At 33.2% G+C, this 18,428-nt stretch overlaps 1 protein-coding gene across 11 annotated transcripts in view; it reads left to right on the top strand.

The window, feature by feature from the left end:
- The window catches only part of CCDC102B (coiled-coil domain containing 102B), a 336,572-nt gene that overhangs the window by 160,290 nt on the left and 157,854 nt on the right, over positions 1-18,428 (top strand). For all 11 annotated transcript variants that reach the window (XM_074383267.1, XM_074383268.1, XM_074383263.1 and 8 more), the window contains one exon: positions 4,884-5,093. In XM_074383267.1, the coding sequence (XP_074239368.1) occupies positions 4,884-5,093 (210 nt within the window). The remainder of the gene's footprint in view (positions 1-4,883; positions 5,094-18,428) is intronic.

Below are 18,428 nucleotides of genomic sequence, written 5' to 3'. Positions count from 1 at the left end.
GATGACTCTTCACTGGCCTGCAAAGTGGCATATAGTGCATTCTTTTGGGAGTTTTCTTGGTTGTTTAGAGCCGTTTACAAAATGATCGTCATCTTGATAAAACTTGAGGAAAAAGTTAATACATCACTTTGTATTTGAAGTGGCTGTTGATATGTTTTCTCCTATAGAAAACAGATGGATGACTTAAGAGTTGAATTTGAGTTAACTTGGAAGTTTAATTCCAACTCAACTTGAATTTGAGTTGAATTTGGAAGTTTAATAAATATTTTCCCTAAATGATTTCATTTCTCCTTCATAACACTAGGTTGTAAGAAAGAGTTTTCTCACGTTATAAAAAAGAAAAATGGAGGCTATTAGACTAAAAGGAGAATTGGGAGTCATTTGTATGTCATTTTATTAAAAATCCTCTCTGCCTCTCTGTGTTCACTACCACAAATTGTAAAGCAGCTATGATAATAGCAGTAGGAGTTCACAGTCAATGTATGGAGAAATCCTTTGGTGTTAGGTCATGGTAAGTCAAGTAACTGGCTGTTTTAGAGTGCTGTCTTAATTTTGCTCTGTGTCTGATTGTTGTCATTGAAATACAGAAAGGCTTTTTTTCCTGGAGACTATCATTATCTGCTTTCTCTTTCCCTTAACAGTTATTTAGGGAGCAAACATAGATTGTGTGTCTGGTGCTGGGCTTATGAGCAAAATGACAAACCTGGTTTTATAAAGCTTATGTTCTAGTTGTAATGATTACAATTTTCAAATCTTTTCAACAATATCAAGCAATGACAGCTGAAGAATGAGTAAATAGCTATGTTTAGAAAATGATCCAATATTTTATCCTTAGGAATAGTCACAATATTACCATTTTTACAAGCAACTTAAGTGATTCTGATATTCACACTGATTTTTCAGAACCAGTGTGTTTGTCCAATTTTCTTTTATGCTATGTTCTCCCCAAATCCTAACTTCCATAACTGGGCAGACTCTTCTGGGTCTTGCAATGTTCAAACATATTTCCTGCTTCCTGTGCTTGGGACACTCTGGGCCTGACTATGCTTTTCTGTTTTGTTGTACTATAAGTTTCAACTTAAATATCATTTCCTCAAATGACCTTCTCCTTTACCTGATTTATTGCTGGCCTTTCTATGGCACTCAGAATTTTTTTCCTTCATAAAATGATGACCAATTTTACTCATATTCTATTTGTATTTTTTAAGTCATTTATTCAGTTTCTCTTTGTTTTCTGATAAACATATTCAATAAACATTCAGTAAATGTAGTGTTGTATATTTATGTACTTTTTCTCAATGATTAATAAGTAAAGAAATTGATGTCATTAAGTGAACAAATATTTTAGTGAATGCACTTTTTCATTACGGAGAATGTCCTTTTACATTAAAATTTTCAGAAAACATGTTTCAGTAATGTCTATGTTATCCGAAATTCATTTAACGCTAGAACACACTATTGGTTAAAATTCACAGTTGAAATACGATTGAAATATTTTAGGATTTTCTCTTGATCATCAGAACTGAAGCAATGGAATTCTATTTCCATTTGCTAAAATTATTATTTTTATTATAAACTTTGAAAGCTTAAACTATCTGATTTTTCCTTTATCATTTTAATGTTCATACAATTAAATGCATTTTAATTTGGTGGATTTTCATATAATTCTTGTAAAAGAGTGATCTGATAAGAAACACACACAGTGTTACAAAATAAAAACTAAAACTTAGAATTTTTACAATGTTCTAATTTGTATAGGAATTTTAATTTTTAATGCATATTATATACATGTTTATCCAATAATTTGTATGTTTTGATAAATCTACAAAAAGTGAAACATCATAAGTCATTGTTTAAGCTTTGTTGTTGCTACTGCTATAATCATTACTTAAAAAAAAAAAAAAACCTTTGGGAGGCCGAGGCAGGTGGGTCATGAGGTCAAGAGATCGAAACCATCCTGGTCAACATGGTGAAACCCGTCTCTACTAAAAAGGCAAAAATTAGCTGGGTATGGTGGCGCACACTTGTAATCCCAGCTACTCAGGAGGCTGAGGCTGGAGAATTGCTTGAACCCAGCAAGTGGAGGTTGCAGTGAGCCGAGATTGTGCCATTGCACTCCAGCCTGGATAACAAGAGCGAAACTCCGTCTCAAAATTTAAAAAACCTTAATAGGTAAAGTTGTTTTATTCAGACCATCTATTACTTATTTAAAACCTTGGTTCTACTTGTTATCTGTTAGTTAATGTTAAATCAATTTATTTAACATTTAAAAAAAAAACCTACAAGTTTGCAAAGACTTGTCACAACAAAATGTTTGTCCTTGCCCAAAAATACATTTGCTTTCCTTATATTAATTTTTCATTACTAAGTTGCTGCCTTTTTGTTACAACTTTATTATTTTTATTCTGAGAAGTGATGCAATAATAAAAAACTTTAAGTATTAATCTTAACAATGAAAGTAATGCCATCTTCTAAATTAAATTGTGATATAATATTTTCATTTCATAACCCCAAACAAGTACCCCAGATGTCAAACTATATCATCTAAAATTTGAACCTTAGTTTATTATATTTAATTGATAAATGAGATCTAGTGCCAAGAATGTAATTTTGGTTTCCTACATTTTAGAAGCCAGAGCATCTCTTAGATTTGGGAACAGAACATTTTCTACAATAATGGTACAATTATGTATATATGAAAAAGCAGTTTTTAGGCTTTTATATCATAATTTATTATGATATAAAGGATATTATTGAAGTTTAACATTTTTCTAAATGTTGACTAAGTTGGTGGTTTTTTAGAATTTAATATGTCATAGCAACATACATTAAAACAGTATAGTATTAATTATATTGCAATCAAGCCACTTAAAATTAACAATGTAAAAACAAGTAATTTAGAATTTTTATCCTTTTGAGATAGTTTTATAATGCCTCATACTTTAATCATCCCAAATAGACCTCAAGGACTTTTGAATAGTTGACACTATTCCGTCCTTACAATACCACAAATATGGCATTTATACTCTTGTATTTTGGTATTATATGTATGGTGTTACTAATTTTGCAAGTAAGGAAAGTCAGTAACATAATAAATGTCTTTTCCAGAATTAGACAATGAGTAAGTGGTGGAACCAGGACTAGATTCTAAAATGTTTTCTACTGTAAAGAGTTACTCCACTGTATAGATTTATGCCATAAATTACATTGACATCTTGATATCCATATGCCCAAATTTATGAAAGAAATATACATTTAAAAAAATTATTACCACAGTGTTTCTCCTTTAAACAGAACATTGCTACACAAAGTGCTTTCTAATTACTTTGATTAATTTCACTTCTCACAAACCTTGTCAGATTAGATAATAAATTGTCCACATTGGGGTAGTGGAATTTACCTAAGTTTATACAGAAAATAAATGGTGAAGTCGGATTAGAATGCACAGCTCAGGATTAGAATTTAGAGCAAAAAAGCTACTAATCACTTCTACTTACAATGTCCACCAAAAAAAAAATTATAGCAGACAAATATAATTGCACCTCATAATAATGATCATTTAGATGAAATAAAATTCTAGAAAACAGATACATTTTATATTGCCTCTTTAAAACATAAAAATGTTAAAATAATAAAAACTGACAATAATGGTTTCCAGATTCATCCATGTCCCTGCAAAAGACATGGGGCCACATGTTCTCACTCATAAGTGGGTGTTAAACAATGAGAACACATGGACACAGGGAGGGGAACTTCACACACTGAGGTCTGCTGGGGGTGAGGGGCTAAGGGAGGAATAGCAGGGGTGGGGAGATTGGGGAGAGAGAACATTAGGAGAAATACCTAATGTAGGTCATGGGGGATGGAGGCAGCAAACCACCATGGCATGTGTTTACCTATGTAACAATCGTGAAAGATCTGCACATGTACCCCAGAACTAAAAGTATAATAATTTTAAAAGAACTGACCAAGATATTAAAATTATCTTAAATCAGAATTTCCAGAGTAGGCTTCTGGACATTGGTAGCTATAAAAATCTCCTCATGTTGATACACCATGCAGCCTTTGTTGAGAATGACGGGAAAAGGGCAGACGTTGACAAAACTTTAGTGTAAAGGACCACAAAGTGAATATTTTGGGCTTCACAACCTGTGATCTCTCTCTCTCAACATCTTAGCCATTGTGTGTAAAGGCAATTATAGGCAAAGTGTGAAAAAATGAGCATGGCTGTGTCCCAATACAATTTTATTTGTGGTACTGATATTTGAATTTTATATAATTTTACATAGAAAATGTTTCAATGTAAAATTTTAAAATATAAAATTATAAATTATATGTATCTTTCAATCATCTTTTGCATTACTTTTTGGCAACTGCAAATGTTGCATAGATAGACAGATAGATAGATAGATAGATAGATAGATAGATAGATAGATAGATAGATAGATAAATAGATACATCATCTATCTATTCCCTAGATAAATAAATGAATGGATAAATAAATGAAATATACTGAATCAAAATTGCCCACGAAATAGTTTTGTGTCTTCTCCACTGAGAATATTCATCAGTTGAAATTGGAAATTAATGTTCCCAAGAGCAGCAGTTTTTCACTTGACACATTTATTTGAAAAATATGGTCCATATGGTTGTAGAGATAGTTACATGAACCAAGAGGAAAGTACATTTATCTATGATTTGGCCTAATCTTAGGACTTTTGTATTGTTCTCAAGTTTTCAAACAAATAGAATTTTCTTTTTAAAATTCTATCAATGGACATATTCACGAATCTTTCTTAATGGGAGCCTGTTTGTGGGTTGCATTATCTTTCAGTAATTGCAAATGCTGCATGTTGCCTTTTGTGTGTGTTTTCTTTGTGTAGCTAGAGAGACTGCAAGCTGAAAATACCTTGGAGTGGGACAAGAGGGAAATACTTGAAACAGAAAAGCAGGGACTGGAGAGAGAAAACAGAAGGCTGAAGATCCAGGTGAAAGAAATGGAAGAGCTCTTGGATAAGAAAAACAGATTAAGTGCAAACTCTCAAGGTCCTGATTTCAAGATGTCACAAATTGATCTGCAAGAAAAAAACCAGGTATGGGTGCTCCTTGGAGCACATTTTCACTGTCTAGTCTCACTCTGATGCCTATGCAGAGTCTGTCTTCACTTTTACGCACCTCCGCATCTGGGTATTTCCTTTTGTGCTAGCTAATACCTGATACCCCTTGCTCTTTTGTCCACTGGGATGTAAAATAATGTTGGTCATATATCTGAAACAAAGTGTGTCAAATGTTAAAGTATGACAAATTTTCAGACAGTTTCAAGATTTCCTAAAGGAAGAAAAATGAAGTAAAAAAATGGACCTTTCTGCTTTTCGTTTCCTATTAGAGCTTTGTCTCAGTATTGTCTAAGCTATTAATCTTATTTCCAATAAAGAGTTTGTCATTAATTCAAGCAACTATACAATAAGCATTTGCTGTTAGCTAAGGTAAGTATATGCATAAACATTCACATTTAGCTGGAGCTCACTGTTTTCTGGTTCTTTTTTAGTAAGTCTCAGAACAGTTATTTTTGAGCTAATTAAATGCATCATTTACAAAATACTTTTTCCAGCCTATGATATAAATCTTAAAACCAGGATAAAATTCAGAATTTGAATTTGGGAAACTTAATTTTGGATGTGTTTTATCCCCAAGCCAGTAGATATAGTTTGTGCTATAGATCAACATTTTTTTGATAGTTTGCAGATTTTTAAATGTGCTTTTAATGGCAGTCTTATAGTTGTAATTTGTGTGTTTGGTGTCAATATGCTGTAAATTATGTGTATCTTGTTTCTGTTTTTTTCAATTTTATATATATATATATATATATATATATATATATATATATATAGCATCGTAATGCACAATTCTATTTTTTACTCAATTTCTTTAACAGTTTTAAAAGGTGAATTTGGTAAGTTCATATTTTTAGATATATAAGTCATTCATACTCATATAAGCTATAAAAGCTAAATAGCCAGAAAAATTGAGTTCCATATTGTTTCCTTATTCTTTAATGAATCTAGGATTTATTGCAAATGCAAGATTAAATTGTATTAGAGTTTCGTGACATGGCAATGCAAATTCTTAAGTTAAATGTTATAGTCAGTGATCATAATTTTCTATATACTGATTCATATACTATAATAATGTATTTGATTCTGACATATGCATACTGATAAATCTGTAGACATCTTTTTTGGAGATGTCTGCTCTAAAAAGCACAGAATTATCTTAATTATGGGATGTGGTTTGATTATTAAAATACTTTTTTATTTGATTTCTTTAAATAAGACAAACATTTATTCATATTATTCTCTGTGTCAGTCACTGTTCTATATGCAGGTAATGAGGATATTAACTGATGAATCATTATCCCTGCCCAGCATGAGATTAGAGTCTATACAGGGAGTCATACACATAAATTTTTATAGATAAAACATTATAATGACTGTTAAGAATAAAGTAGAAGGGAACATAGATTAAGAAGCAATTGATTATATTTAATTTTGGCACCTTTTTAGTTATATCAAAATATCATAATATAAAGTATGTTTTTCAGGAAAAATTAGGGTTGATTGAGCCCTGTTTGGAACTGGCATTGGCATCACCTGTCATCAGGGCACACTGAGTCCTGAGCTGGTCTTCTTGACATCAGTATAGTTCTTTGGCCTATGACTAAGCAGAACTTGGAAACTGGGAGGATTCTGGAAGGTCTGGCCAAATCAGTGGCTATGCTGATCACTTAGAAGACTGTAGGATTCTTTAAGTGTATATCACTTAGATAGTGAGGGTGGTGTGGTGATTTTTACCCTCTTTGTTACAAATTCAGACTATCTACTGGAACTAAAATAATCACTTATTTTGGAACAGTAGCAAGCCAGAATCCTTGGTGCAACAGAAATTTCTCCAGAAGCTCAAAATGTCAAGATTATGGTGTCCTCAAATGTCAAATGAATAAGAGCTGTGCACAGAACATGCCAAAGTTAGGGAATAATATAGATTTTATCATAACACAAAACCATACTGCAGTTTTAGCATTATTTCAGTAAGAATTAGTTTATACGTATATAAGTACCATGGATCAATTATATATATGTTATATATATGAATATATATATGAAGTCTATGAATATATATAATATATATGAATATATGTAATATGTTTTATCTATGAATATATATAATATATTCATGGTATTCATCCATGGTACTTATATACGTATAAACATCTATGTGTGTGTGTGTGTGTGTGTGTGTGTGTGTATAATGTATGAATGCCATTTCTATATATGTATAGAAGTTCTGTATATGAGTGAGGCGGTGAAAGACGGTGTTAGCATGTAATGGGACATTCATGATTATTAGTCTCTAAAGAAATATAAGATCTCTTACTACATGACATTTGCATTTAAATCACATTTACCAAAGGTTTATGGCATACGTAAAACTACCTGCTACTCATCAAGAACCCCACATAAATTTAAAAAAAAAATATGTTGGGTTTTAATATTCTTATTGTTCAATAAAATTTTTTAAGTCTCTATTAATTCAAAAAGGGATGACTTTTTGCATAGTTTTAGATTTGACTTTTTTATTTCAGTGGTATAGGGAGTGCACTTGTAAAGAAAATACCTTTCAATCTTAAATTGCACTATTAATTCAAATAAATAATTTTCTTTACATAAGTAATCTTAACATCTAAATCTCCATCTAGTGGTTGCTTTTATGTGCTATGTTTAAGGATATATGTACATCATTCTTTTACAACTTAAAAAAAATGCAGTAGTACATTGGAACTTTTAAAGGATAGATTGGAAAATTACTACTCTGGTAGTAACTATTTTTTAAGCATAAACCAACATAGTAGATTTTTCTAGAACAACATTGCATGTAAATCTTTTGATTTTCTGTTGCTCCTGGAAACAGTGGCACTGTTCCATGGTCTCATGGCATCAGCGTAATTGACAAAATGACACCAGACAACAGAACTTCAGTGGCAATATTGAGTGCTCTTCTCAGAATGAAGCCTGCATTTTAAATGATGTTTAAGAACTAAATTTGTAAAAACATAAGTAAATCCAAGAGTATGCTTTAAGGAAGAGAAATGCAGCTACATTTGAAAGTCTGATTTCACAGCCAGTAGTAAATTATGTTACTGATGCTTGATCATTTAAATGTACATTTCCTTCCAACATTAAAAAATCTACCTGTCTTTATTGGATTAACTGATATGAGTTAAAGTTTTTTTAAAAATGTCTTCAATAAACTCAGAAAATGTGAATTCAATAATTTAAGCTATTTGTCCATAATTTTTCTTAGTTTTCTTTCACAAGATCAAGGTAGCTAAAACATTTAAGTATATTAAAAATTACCGTGGCATCGAAGGTGGGGTGTACATGTCACACTGTATTGTGGAAAAAATCTAGTAACACTTTTTTAGCTCTTGGTTTCTGAATCCCCATCTTATGTTTTATGATACATATTAGTACAATAGTGTATCTATACAACATAAATAAGTTAACATATTTAAAGGATAAAAAATGGTAAGCTCGTAACTTCATATGAACATAAAATGAACACGTCAACTGTATTATTTAACCCATTAGTTAATAAAGAAACCAGTAAGTTATTAAAGCCTGTTCAAAGGAGCATCTAAGTGTGACATAGCTAGGCACCCAATAATGCCAAAATGAATGTGCTTAATGGATACAAGACTGGCTCTTCCATAATGGGTGGGGAAGTAAATTGCACTATCACCAGATAAGGTTGTCCCACGGGTTTTTGGACAAGAATCCGTTATATCGACATGGATTATGTATAAATTACAGGCTTTTGTGTAAAATAACTTAATGATATCAACAGTTGCAGGACTTATAGAATCAGAAAACCTTACCTGAGAAACGTGTTAGACACAACTACTAGGAATCTTTGTTGATCATTGAAAAGTGTTTCACAATTTCTCCTGGTTATATAAGTTACTTGATGTGCGTGTGTAATAAGTCTATATATGAGTACATCAGCAAACACATGGGAGTGTTATTCTAGACTAGGGATGGGCAAACTTTTTTTGTTAAGATCAAAATTGTGAATATATCAAATTATTTAAGTAAGCCACATATGTCTCTGTGGCATATCCTTTTGAAAAATTATAAGCCTTCAAAACATAGAGAATATTTCAGGGGTGGCACAGAAACAGGTGTGGAGCCGGTTTTGGCTTATAGGTCATGGCTTGTTGCCTCCTTCTGTAGCCCAGTAGTCTCTAGGTTTACATGTACAGAAGGGGCCAAGAAGGAAAATGTGAGAGTTAGGTAAAGGGTGACAAAAGAAAACAGCACTTCTCCCTAGCTAGAGAGCAGTGCTTCACGGGAAAGCATTCATATTGAAAGTACTAGAAACATTGTTCTGGCCACACAAAACCCTCTGGGATAGACTTTACATTTGCGTTAGTAACCTAGTATAGACAGTCCACACTGAGCCATGGCAGTCCTTTAAAAACAGTCAGCCAAGCATCACTTCCTCTGTTTCTCGGTAGGATTTCAATTATTATACGGGTGCCTTTTTACTTGTCCCAGTTACCTTTATGGAACCAATTTTGTCTTACCAATTTCAGGAAACTTAGTGCTACCTCCTGTGCATAGAGCAGGTGTACAAAGACTTTCTGAATGAAAATAAGTTGATGAACCATGACACATACATTTTTAACATGAAATATGTAGATGCTTATGCTATATTTATGCTGAGAATTTTAGCACAGTTTGAGAACGTAACTAGTGAGTCTTCAGAATGTAGCTGATCAGAAGACATTTCTCCAAAGGCCTTATTTGCAATTTGGAAACAAAAATCTGAGCATTTCCTAACATTGTCTATTCAAAAACCAGGGAAATTATGGTTTGAAAATATAGAGGGTAAAGAAATTAACGTTAGAAATTTTTGTTCGAAACCAACCTGCTAAACACTGAGTTTAACTGATATTAATATTTGTACTTAGCTTTAATGGAGACACATACAGATTAAAATAACCACTTAAAAGCAATTAAATATAAACAGAAATGTCATTAAAATCAGTCATGAATTTTATAGAATTGAAAACAAACATTCTGGGCCGGGCGCAGTGGCTCAAGCCTGTAATCCCAGCACTTTGGGAGGCCGAGGCTGGTGGATCAGGAGGTTGAGATATCAAGACCATCCTGGTCAACATGGTGAAACCCCGTCTCTACTAAAAATACAAAACATTAGCTGGGCATGGTAGCTCATGCCTGTAATCCCAGCTACTCAGGAGGCTGAGGCAGGAGAATTGCCTGAACCCAGGAGGCGGAGGTTGCGGTGAGCCGAGATCGCGCCATTGCACTCCAGCCTGGGTATCGAGCGAAACTCCGTCTCAAAAAAAAAAAAAAAAAAAAGAAAGAAAGAAAGAAAAAAAAAAGAAAACAAACATTCTGGTGTTATGTAATAATGTAATAGTCCTATTTGGAAATTATATATTATATCATCAAAATGCCGGATATAGGTGAGGTGATGGGTGGGTGGAGGCAGCAAACCACATTGCCATGTAGGTACCCAGGCAACAATCCTGCATGATGTGCACATGTACCCCAGAACCTAAAGTGCAATGTAAATATATGGATAAGTTTCTAAAACTAGCCACAATATTTTATTATTATATTATTTGAAAGACTGCTGGGTGCAGTGGCTCATACCTGTAATGCCACCACTTTGGGAGGCTGAAGCAGGAGGATCTCATGAGATCAGGAGATCAAGATCAGCCTGGTCAACATGGGGAAACCCTGTCTCTACTAAAAATGCAAAAATTAGTTGGGCTTGATGGTGCATGCCTGTAATCCCAGCTAGGGAGGAGACTGGCTTGAGCCCAGAAGGCAGCGATTGCCATAAGCCTAGATGGCACCACTGCACTCCAGCCTAGGTGACAGAGACTGTCTCAATTAAAAAAAAAAAAAAAGACATATTTTTTAAAGTAGTTTTACATAATATTTTGTTCTGGAGAATTTTTTTTACTAAACCCAACTCAAAATCAGGAAAGTTTTGCACTAAGAGTAAAGGGCATAAGTGAATTTATAACACTGAGGACAATCAGTACATCCCCTATGATAGGAGAGAAAATAAATGAATTAAATCTAGGGGAATAATTTATGGTATTTATACCCAGAATACAAATTAAAAGAATAATATTGATTGATCCTAAACAATTTTTAAAGTATTTTAGTGATAACAGCCCAAATTTAATGAAGCTTGAAATTAGGAGAATAATTGGTGTTACCATTTTTGTTGAGACAGGTGTGGGAACATTAAGAGATAAGTTCTCTGTGATAAATTCTAAGAGATCATATCCCGTTGTTCTGAGGTATGGATCCTAAAGTTTGTAATCTAAGGTAATAATCTCCACTAGGGTAATTAAGTAAGTACAAAACTAGAAAGAGAAATCTTAATGATAAACTGAAAAACAAAAAAGCTCTAACATCCAGAAAAATAAGTTTATCTATAATAAAAATAAGTAAAACAGGGATTGGATAACACTGAACTCATTTCTTAGCTGGAATTAGATTCTATTTACCAATAATTAACTTAACCATACATTACTTATAGTATCACTAGTTCTTTCTGTTCCACCATAATATTGATGAACTATCAAAATTAAATTTACAAAATATCAGGAGCCTACTAAGAAGTTTACATAGGATTTTGACTAAAAGTCATAAAGTTAATCAGGTGCAGTGGTTTGCACCGATAGTGCCAGATACTAGGGCAGGTGAGGTAGGATTCTTTGGGCTCAGTTGTTTGAGGCTGGCCTGGGCAACATAGCAAGACCTCCGTCTCTAAAAAAACTTTACAAAATATTCACCATAGATGTTATAAAATTGTAGATTGGTTAAAGAAACTTTACAGAATATTCATCGTAGATGCTATAAAATTGTAGATTGGCTAGGGTTTCTCTGATGTATGCTAGTAGTACATTTCCATCATAATTATCAGCATAAGAACTGAAGAATTAGTTCAACAGAAACAGAAAGTTGTGTTTCTGAACAATTGCATTGTTAGCATTCTTTCATTCATATCAAGAATTGCAGATTTTGTGTTGATAGTTAGTTTATATTTATTTGTTTGGAATTCAGAATCCCGCAATTACACTTGAGATACTTTAATGTGCATGTTCAAATTTAAGACACAAAGGAATGATCCAGGGATCTCTTAAAACGCAGATTGTAATCACAGATCTGGGGTGACGTCTGTGATACTGAGTATTTATCAAGGTTCCTGGTGATGCCACTGCTTTTGTTTTAGATCACACTTCTGAGTAGTGAGGTGGTGGAGGGAACCAGAGAAAGTAGGAGAGGTAGGCTGCTGATGATTGTTGGTTGGTTCGTAGGAAGTAAATATGTGGAAATGGTTGTCCTCCAAAGAAACGTCTTTCCCCTCAACTGGAATTGCAATTTCCACATTTGCACTCTGGATCTACGTTTTTATGCAAATTCTCAGAGTTCCCATATCTTCCCAGTCTCTTATTTTGCCCATATCTTCCCAGTCTCTTATTTTGCCCATATCTTCCCAGTGTCTTATTTTCTTTGCTTCTAACATATGGGTGAGTAGCTGGAAGTCTTCTCCTGAAACTTATGGCGGGGATGTGGCCACCATAGCTCTGACCCAGAACTGCATAAACACCGTTTCTCACAAACAGTTCACTTTCATCACCTCAGGTCACGAAATGGTGTCTTAGATAATATTTCTGGAAGTTAATGGAAAACATCCTACTGTTGATATGAGATGTAAACCTCCTTCATTATGAGCCCTGATGGGATTCTGTAGGTCTGGGACAAGCCCTGAACGTCTGCACTTACAAGGCTTCTAGGTGATGCTGATTCTACTGGTCCAGATTGCACTTTGAGTAGCAAGTGTTTTGCCTATGACAATTATTAATAATGTCTCTGCACCGTTGCATCGAATTACTCACTTGCAATTCATTTCTATTCTACTGCCAGAGTTATTTTTCTTCTTGGATTACATATTTCCACCCATTTTCATGTTTTAGTGCTTTGAATTACTTCATGCTGTCTCCCACCACAGGACCTTTCCATAGGCTCTTTCTTTTGAAGGAAAAAATAATAATTTCCCATATACATTTATCTATTACCAGGTTTCTCTGAGATTATCAAGCTCATGTTCCTGTAAGTTAAGCCAACTAGTAACTTAAATGCATGTGCACATCTAAGCAATATCACAGCTGGGCAGAGATAGAAAATCAAAAAGCAGCATGACTTCCCTAGTATCTCTGTCTCCAACATTATATGGGTCAGAGGTTTGAGCTATCATCTTCATCTAGCAACCTCTTTATAGACATATAGGACCCTCTCTGAAACACAAAAGGGTAGTTATAGGAAATGACAACATATTCATCTGAACAGTACATATCTGCACCATCTTCAGTAGCATGGCATCAGTCTGAGCCCAGTGCTCTCCTATTGCTTATTTACCTGTTAGAAGACCTGCTTTTGTTGCAGCTTCTGGCAGCCCTTCTCATGAAGCCTGCCACAGTTCTTCTCTGGTTCCATTTGCTTTCTTAAGTCATAGTAATTCTTCTGATATTAACTAGGATTTTACTTCCTTCTAAAAACCTTTCCTGATTTACCTGAATAAATCATATAGCTGTTGCAGTTTTTGCAATTGTCTAGTTGTTTGTGAGGTCATTTGATGAGAATCTCTATCGCATGTGACTAGGTGATGGATGAAGGATTGCAATGCTTTTGCTAATTTATATATCCCTACAACCTAGCACACTTTTCTCATACTAGGTCTTTAAAAACATTCATGAAAGGAATAAATTTTTTTAAAAAATGAGATATCTGTAGTTTAAGATAAGCAATAATTTGTATGCATGAGTCATTGTACCAAAAAGTTAAAAGAGTAAACAGGTTTTCATAGATGTACGAAGGGAAGGAAGCTAGACTCTAGAAGTCCGGATGAATTGATATCTAATATTGACATAATTGAAAGGCATAGACAGAAGGGAGTTTCACACACAGAAAAACATCATTCTGGAGTTAAATAAAAAATATCTTCTCTCAGGCTTCAGAAACCAAAAAAGAACTTTAGATAACTCCCTGATCCTAAACCTTTTTTATGCTCTTATCACTTCCTTTCCTCCCTTTGTTCACTTTTTTGAAATTTCAGAAGGACAGAGAAAAGATATAAGACAAACGAGAGGAAGAAAAATGAAAAGTGGGGTTTGTGCCCACTCCAAAAGGATAAGACATAATAACCAAAGAGAGAACAAACAAACACACAAATGTAATATTTATCAAGAGAAGTCCTAATTTTTCTGTGATGGAAAAAAGTAGAATTGCAATTTTTAGATATTATTTTTATATGATCGGTAGTATAAATAGTATGTTCTATAGTATCTATGGTATAAATGCTGATTTGCTTTACCCAATATATGGTACAAAATCTTGTTTATAATACCTCAGTTCTTCCGTTCATATGCAGTCTATGTATTCTCTATCACGAACAATACTTTTGAAAATGAAAAGTTATTGGAAAACGTTGTCCATATTCTTTTGAGTAATGCTCCATGCCTCTGGCAAAGCGTTTTGGAAGCCTGTTTACTGAAATCATTCTGGCAACTGAATCCCTTCATTCAGGTCACATAATGGATCGCTTTCAAAAAGTTAATGTGCCAGGGCAGTAACTGATGTGTGTTAGGAAAATGATGAATTCATCTAAAAGTTGAAAGGCCATTAAAGTCTATTCCTAATGAATTTGTGTTAATGAGACTAGTCCATATTCAAGGAATCACATTATGTTTATTTTGTTTAGTAACTTTGGCTTCAAAAATATTTTATTTCCAGTCAGTGGTTTAGCAGGCAAATCTATGCATTTGTTAAGTTTTCCTCATATGGTATGTTGTTTTTCTTCCAAATCCTACCATTATTTATAAAATCATTCATTTAAGAATACACAGTAATTATTTTTTACTATTATAAAAGAGAAATTATTATAGATATTATTGTATTGGATAATTTCCTACTTTTCTTTAACTGTTTACATAGCTTTGATAGCTGATATACCCTAAAAATTCTATTTTTAAATGTAGTTATTAATAAAAATTTATGTTACGATTGAGAGTTTTTGACATATGGAAAATTTCAAGTATTTAAAATATAAAGTGTGTTATATTTTGGTAATAAAAATGGAAAATAATTTATTTTGAAGAATGTCCTGCTTGTAGCAAAATGCTAGGCTACATGTATGTCCAGTGTAAATTGATAATTTAGTTATTGCATAAAACATAGAAATACATCCATGATTTTGTATACATTTTTTAAAAGATGTATGGAATTATGTGGGTTGAATGGAGCAGTGTTCTTTTGCCAAAGAATCTCTGAAGTTAACAGAGATAAAAATATCATAGTTTTAAAGTACCATTTCTTAATGCGAATCAGAAAGCATGTACTGAAAGTTCCCTACTGGTTTGAAACAATCAGTAAACTGCAAAAATAGTGTGGCTTTTACCCTAATGTACTATGATTGTTCATGCCTGCTTTCAAATGCAGCCCCCCGACACACACACACAGAATTGACTTTTACAAGTTTAATTCTAAAATGGGAAATTTATTATCCCTGTTTTATGGTTCTCCACTGAAGGAAAACTACGTGGATAAGGTTTTGCATATATGAAACATTATTGTTAAGAATAAATTAGTAACAGGAGAAGTTTTACATCCTTTTACTTTCATATTCTCTTACACCAGTCACTGTTATAATTGCTAAAATTATGAATATTAAATCTCAGTCCCTACTACGTACATTGTTTGTCACATCTCATAACTGTGTATCAAATGCCTAAGTTTACATATCGATGCTTCTGTTATTACTATTTGAAGTTAATTGTGTGTCCTGATTTATTTTCAACTCTTATACTTATCTTTTATTCTATCAATAAGGCAGACGTGTTATTGGAAGTTTATATTATCATTTAAAAGCTCCTTCATGTGTATCAAACAAATATGTTAATCCATATCCAATTATGTTATATCCAATTTGGATGCAACATTTGCATCCAAAACAAAGATGCAAATGTTGACAATTTAAGTCGCTTATATTTAATAATAAAATGTCATTGCATAAATTATGACATTTATGAATGTTAGATATGAAATTATATATTTTTGTTTGATATAACTAGCATACTACTAATAATCCACCATATTATTACAAAATAACTTTGCAGCTCACATCGCGGTTATCAGTTGACTTATATTAGCTTGATTTAAAGCAATGATGAGAGAAATAATTATTTACCTTCTTACATAAAAGGACATAAAACACTATGGTTACAAAAGTTATTTAAAATTAAAACAAAAAGGCAAGTTTGAGCTAAAATCATAAGATTAGTGTAAACTCAGATAACTTTAATAGATCTGAGCCATTCACGATTTCTTCTTTTTTCTTTTCTTTTTCATTAAAGTGAAATTACATAACATAAAATTAACCATTTTAAAAGAGAACATTTAGTGGCATTTAGTAGACTCATGGTGTTATGGGACCACTCTGTCTATTTAATTTCAAAGCACTTTCATCGCCTAAAAGGAAACCCAGTAACCGGGATGCAGTAACTCCCCATTCCTCCCTCCCCTAATTCCCTAGCAACCACACTTCTGCTTTCTGTCATGGTGGATTTTTGGATATTTCATATAAATGGAATCATACAATATGTAACCTTTTATGTCTGGCTTTTTAAATTTATCACCATGTTTTCAAGGTCCATGAACATTGTAGCAATCTTTTTGGGTACTTCATTCCTTTCTTGCCTGTCTGGTATTTGTTCATCTCTTCATGTGCTGGTGGACACTTGAGCTGTTTCTGCCTCTGACTCTTTTGAATAGTGCTGCTCTAATCATGCATGCACATGTATTATTTGAATACCTGTTTTCAATTATTTGGGATATATATTTAGGTGTAGGGTAATTCTATCTGTAACTTTTGGAGGGATCACCAAATTGTATTCCATAGTGGCAGAACCCATTAGCTTTCTGCCAGCAATACATGAGGATTTTCATTTCTCCACATCCTTGGCAACACTTGTTCTTTTGTGTTTTTGTTCTGAATTATACTGATCCCAGTGGGTTTGGTTTCTCATTGTGATTTTCCTTTGCATTTTCCTGATGACCAATAATGTTGAAGATATTTTCATGTGCTTATTGGCCATTGGTATATCTTCTTGGCAGAGATGCATACCCAAACTGTTTGACTAATTTTAAATTGGGTTGTCTGTATTTTAGTCCAGAATTCCATGATCCTGTCCTGTTTTTCAGAATTTAATTATGGAGTTTAAATAAATGTCACTAATTTGGGTTCATGTGCACAATGTAATGTTTCCTTGGAATTCCAGTTTATTTTCATTAAAATGGCTATTGGCTTCTGATTGTGGCTTATTGTACTCTTTCTAGTTGCTGGATTTATTTCTTTTTAATTTACACAGTTTTAATTTGATATGGTTGTTGACATAATTGATATTTTTAAAATTTCCTGTTTCTCTGTGACTGGCCATCACTTTCTGTTTCCTCATCATTTGATTATGCTTAATTTAATGGCATTTAAATTTTCACAGCATTTGGCAGCCTTTCTAATTCTCTCTACATTATAGAAAAAGAAAGGAGAGAAAGCATCCATACATCAGTAACTAGAAAGAATCATCTCTTTGCTTTTGATGAACTTTGATTTAATTTTCCATTGCATGGGGTGTGTGTATGTTCCTACTTTAAGGCAAACCTGCCAGGTGCAGTGGTTCATGCCTGCAATCCCAGCACTTTGGAAGCTTGAGGCAGGCAGATCACCTGAGGTCAGGCGTTCCAGTACATTCCTCCATATATTTCCAGTATATGAATAAATTTACATACAGAGATGGTGTGAATTCATTAGATGTTCTTATCTCCTGCAGCAGTGTTTTTAAAAGTTGGACATTGACCTATTTTGGCCAGATATGGTGCTTTCTGAAGTAAAAATCTGTAATTACTAGGAATGTAACTTGGGACCCAGAACCACATATATTTTAAAACAAGGTAATTTTTATGTGCATTATATTTGGAAAACAACAAATCAACACCAATTATCTCAAAATACATTACAATAACCTTTGCAATAACTGTAAATTATTATAGGTTACAGTAGGTCTTCAAATAATGTCTTTCATTACAACAATGAGAGAAACAAAATCTATTCCCTGCTGCAGTCACTGTTTGTGTGGAGTTAACACTTTCCCCATGTCTGAGTGGGTTTTCTCCAGTTACTCCTGTTTCCTTCCACATCCCAAAGACGCATGTGCTAGGTGAATTGGCGTGTTTAATGGTCCTAGGCTGAGTGAGTTTGGGTGTGTG

This window comes from Saimiri boliviensis, chromosome 13, assembly GCF_048565385.1.
Source record: "Saimiri boliviensis isolate mSaiBol1 chromosome 13, mSaiBol1.pri, whole genome shotgun sequence".
Classification (NCBI taxonomy): domain Eukaryota; kingdom Metazoa; phylum Chordata; class Mammalia; order Primates; family Cebidae; genus Saimiri; species Saimiri boliviensis.
This window is presented reverse-complemented; position numbering and strand designations above follow the sequence as displayed.